Source organism: Primulina eburnea, chromosome 3 (assembly GCF_022965805.1).
Source record: "Primulina eburnea isolate SZY01 chromosome 3, ASM2296580v1, whole genome shotgun sequence".
Classification (NCBI taxonomy): Eukaryota; Viridiplantae; Streptophyta; class Magnoliopsida; order Lamiales; family Gesneriaceae; genus Primulina; species Primulina eburnea.
Genome location: NC_133103.1, coordinates 29,771,624 through 29,775,589, shown reverse-complemented (window position 1 = coordinate 29,775,589; position 3,966 = coordinate 29,771,624). Strand labels below are relative to the sequence as shown.

At 48.8% G+C, this 3,966-nt stretch overlaps 2 protein-coding genes across 2 annotated transcripts; both read left to right on the top strand.

Moving 5' to 3' along the window:
- Nucleotides 1–403: 403 nt before the first annotated feature.
- Nucleotides 404–946, top strand: LOC140827233 (uncharacterized). The gene has a single exon (XM_073189862.1). It carries the CDS (start codon nucleotides 404–406, stop codon nucleotides 944–946), a length of 543 nt encoding a protein of 180 aa, XP_073045963.1.
- Nucleotides 947–2,767: 1,821 nt separating this feature from the next.
- On the top strand, nucleotides 2,768–3,539 carry LOC140827232 (uncharacterized). The gene is made up of 2 exons (XM_073189861.1): nucleotides 2,768–3,322; nucleotides 3,420–3,539. Exons 1-2 carry the CDS (start codon nucleotides 2,768–2,770, stop codon nucleotides 3,537–3,539), a joined length of 675 nt encoding a protein of 224 aa, XP_073045962.1.
- Nucleotides 3,540–3,966: the final 427 nt, after the last annotated feature.

Genomic DNA, 3,966 nt, shown 5'->3' with positions numbered 1-3,966 from the left:
GATGCTCAACGATACAGGAGGATGGAAAACCGGCCCGGAGGAAGTAGGGTGGAGGGAGCCTAGAGAGGTGGAAAGAAGAGGGGTGCAGGGGAAAGAGATGAGGACAGAACCAAAGGTAGAGGACAATTCTCATCACATGTTCCTCTGAATAGGAGTCGGGATAAGGTGATGGAGGTGAGGGAGTCGGGGGAGAGGGGGGAGAAGTCACAGAGGGTTGAGAGCAGTGCTCGACCTCCGCCACGGGGTAGACATGAAGGGTCCTCGTCCGGGAGTGAGCTGAGATCTCTCCCGTCTTCTAGGCGGGGTCGAGGCCCTCCATGGATACATCCAAGGATCGAAGCGCCGAGGAGAGAGGGTCGAGGTCAGGATGTCCCATCGGGAGCTCGCTGAACCGAGGAGGAGAATGAATGAGGATAACCACCCCACGAGAGGGATGATTCATATGATCTCGGGGGGTGCTACTGATGGAGATTCCGGGAGAGCGCGGAAAGCGCATGGGAGGAGGTTGGAAAATTTTGAGATTTCTAGAGGTACGGACCTGCCCCCGGATCCCATCATCAGTTTCGGGCCGGAGGACCTCCGAGGCATCGTGGCCCCTCATAACGATGCCTTGGTGGTGACGACCACCATTGCCAATTACGATGTGGCAAGGATCTTCATTGATAATGGGAGCTCTGTAAATATATTGTTTAAGAGCACGTTGGACCAGATGAAAGTCGAAGGATTCGAGTTTGATCCAGTCTCCACTCCTCTATATGGGTTCACAGGCCATGCCATTCCGCCGTTGGGCCAGATTAATCTTCCCCTATCTTTGGGACGTGACTCTCGGCGGGTAACAAAGATGATAACATTTATCGTGGTAGTAAAGGATTTCAGAGCCGTAGCTTCCACGTATCATCAGAAGTTGAAATTTCCTGTGGGAAAGGAGGTGGGAGTCTTGTGTTGAGACCAGAAAGTTGCACGAAGATGTTATGAAGGAATAGTGAAAGAAGAGGGGAAGAGGGCACGTGTGGAGGTTAATATGATTAGAAGGGGGCGAAGCGGGTTGCCCGTGGTAAGGAGGGAGGTTCGTGAGGTGATGGATGAGAAGTCGGAGATCGTGACATTGGGGCCTGACAAGAAAACTCTAAGAATATCCCCTGACCTTGACCTAGAGGTAAGGGAAAAACTTATTACTTGTTTACAAGCTAATCTCAACAGGTTCGCTTGGTCAGCCCAAGAGCTCACAGGGACGAGTCCAGATGTAGCAGAACATCGTTTAAACATCTTACCGAATTCTCGTCCCGTGAAATAGAAGAAAAGACACTTCGGTCCCGAGAAAGATATAGTTATAAAAAAGGAGGTGGGAGATTTGCTCAGTGCTGAGCACATTCGAGAGGTACAATTTCCTACTTGGCTCTCGAATGTCGTTCTTGTTCCGAAAAGTTCAGGAAAATGGAGGATGTGTGTAGACTTCAGAGATCTCAACAAAGCATGTCCTAAAGATTGTTATCCCTTGCCGCGGATAGATCAGTTGGTGGACTCCACAGCCGGACATCAGTATTTGTGCATGCTGGACTGCTTATTAGGGGTACCATCAAATCCACTTGGCAGTGGAGGATCAAGATAAAGTAAGTTTCATCACCTCTGAAGGAACTTTCTGTTATGTGGTCATGCCCTTCGGACTCGAAAATTCCGGAGCCACGTATCAGCGGTTGATGGATAAAGTCTTTTCTAAGCAGGTAGGGGAGGAAATGTGGAAGTGTATGTGGATGAAATCATGGTAAAGTCTAAGGATTCGACCCTGCTCATACCTGACCTAGTGGAGACATTTTCCACCCGCAGGACCTATGGGCTGAAGCTGAACCCTCAAAAGTGTATATTTGGGGTGAAGAGTGGGAAGTTTCTGGGCTATATGGTGACAGAGAGGGGGATTGAGGCTAACCCCGAGAAAGTTCAAGCCATCCAGGGTATGGTCTCCCCTCGGGGCCCAAAGATGTTCAGCAGTTGACAGGGAGGATTGCTGCGCTGGCACGTTTTATCTCGAGGTCCGCCCACAGGAGCTTACCTTTCTTCCGGACCTTGCAAAAAGCAAAAAAATTGAATGGGGGCCGGATTGTGAGAAGGCTTTCACAGAATTGAAGGAGTACCTGGCCGAGCTTCCCGTCCTGGCCAAACCGTCAACGGGTGGGCCTTTATGGGTATATTTATCTGCCACTGAAGGGGCTGTGAGTTCAGTCCTTGTTAAGCTAGATGGATCAGTTCAGCAGCCGGTGTACTATGTTTCGCATGCGCTCAAAGGGGCAGAGATCCGATACTCGGGGTTGGAAAAATTGGCTTTGGCTTTGGTAATGACAGCCAGACGCTTGAGGCCTTACTTCTTATCTCATCCGATTGTGGTGGTCACGAACAGCCCATTGGGCAGAATTATAACTCATTCGGATATGTCTGGCCACTTGATCAAGTGGACCCTTGAGCTAGGGGAGTATGACATCCAGTATGAGCCAAGAACATCTATCAAAGAACAAGCCTTAGCTGATTTTCTAGCTGAGACTGTGCATCTTGAAAATGAGGACCCTTGGAAAGTATATGTTGATGGTTCATCTTCTAAAGAGGGGAGCGGGGTAGGAGTGGTACTGATTTCACCAGCTGGGGAGGAAGTGAAGTTGGCAGTTAGGTTGGACTTTCGAGCATCCAACAATGAGGCAGAATATGAGGCTGTGTTGGCTGGGACTACGAGCAGCCAAAAATGTAGGAGCTACCCGGGTACTTATTTTTTCTGACTCACATGTTGGTAGCGCAGCAGATGAAGGGAATGTATGATGTGAAAGATGAGAAACTTATTGAGTATGCTCAAGAAGTGGATAGAGTCAGAGAGAAATTCACGGAGATTACATTTGAACAGATTCCCAGGAAAGAAAATGAGAAGGCAGACACTCTAGCCAAAATGGCTGGGACAATGGGGAGTTGGAAGACTAGAGATGTGGTATTTCAAATTGAACTCACACCTCAAACGAGTTCACCCGCAGTTGAACAGGAGGAGGAGGATTGGAGAACCGCAATAACTGATTATTTGAAAGAGGGAAAGCTTCCCGATGACCCTCGCGAAGCTCGTAAGTTGAAGATGAAATGTTCACGTTATGTGATGGTCGGAGATGTGTTGTTTAGAACATCTTTTGTAGGGCTGCTTCTTCGATGTTTGAGTTATACAGAGGCTGATTATGTGCTCCGAGAGGTTCACGAGGGATGTTGTGGAAATCATCTAGGGGCTTATGCATTGGCGAGGAAAGTGATGCTCGCCGGTTATTCTTGGCCCTCGATACTGTATGATGCTCAAGAGTTAGTGATGTCTTGTGATAGTTGTCAACGTCATGCTCGATTGCATCACCGGCCAGCGACCATGATGAAGACTGTCACTGGCTGCCTGTACTTTTGACCAGTGGGGAATGGATATTGTGGGACCTTTTCCTACAGCTCCTGCTCAGAAGAAATTCCTTTTGGTATCGGTTGACTATTTCTCAAAATGGGTGGAGGCAGAACCGTTGGCCAGAATCTACTGAGAATGACGTCATGAAGTTCTAGTGGAAGAATATAGTATGTAGATACGGGGTACCCAGGAGACTGATATCCGATAATGGGAGACAGTTCCAAGGGGCCAAGATCCAAGCTTGGTGTAAGGAGATGAAGATCCAACAGGTCTTTACCTCTGTAGCTTACCCGCAGAGTAATGGCCAGGTAGAGGTGACTAATCGGACGCTGGTGCAGGGTCTGAAAGTTCGACTGGGCAAAGCTAAAGGCAATTGGGTGGATGAGCTACCAAGTGTCTTATGGGCATACCGAACCACTCCGAGAGAAGGAACCAAAGAAACTCCTTTCGGTTTGGTTTATGGTACTGAAGCAGTGCTCCCGGCTGAGATCGGGTTGGAATCGTCAAGGGTGATGTTTTATGACGAGGACAATGGTGCGAGACGCGCTACTGACCTTGAT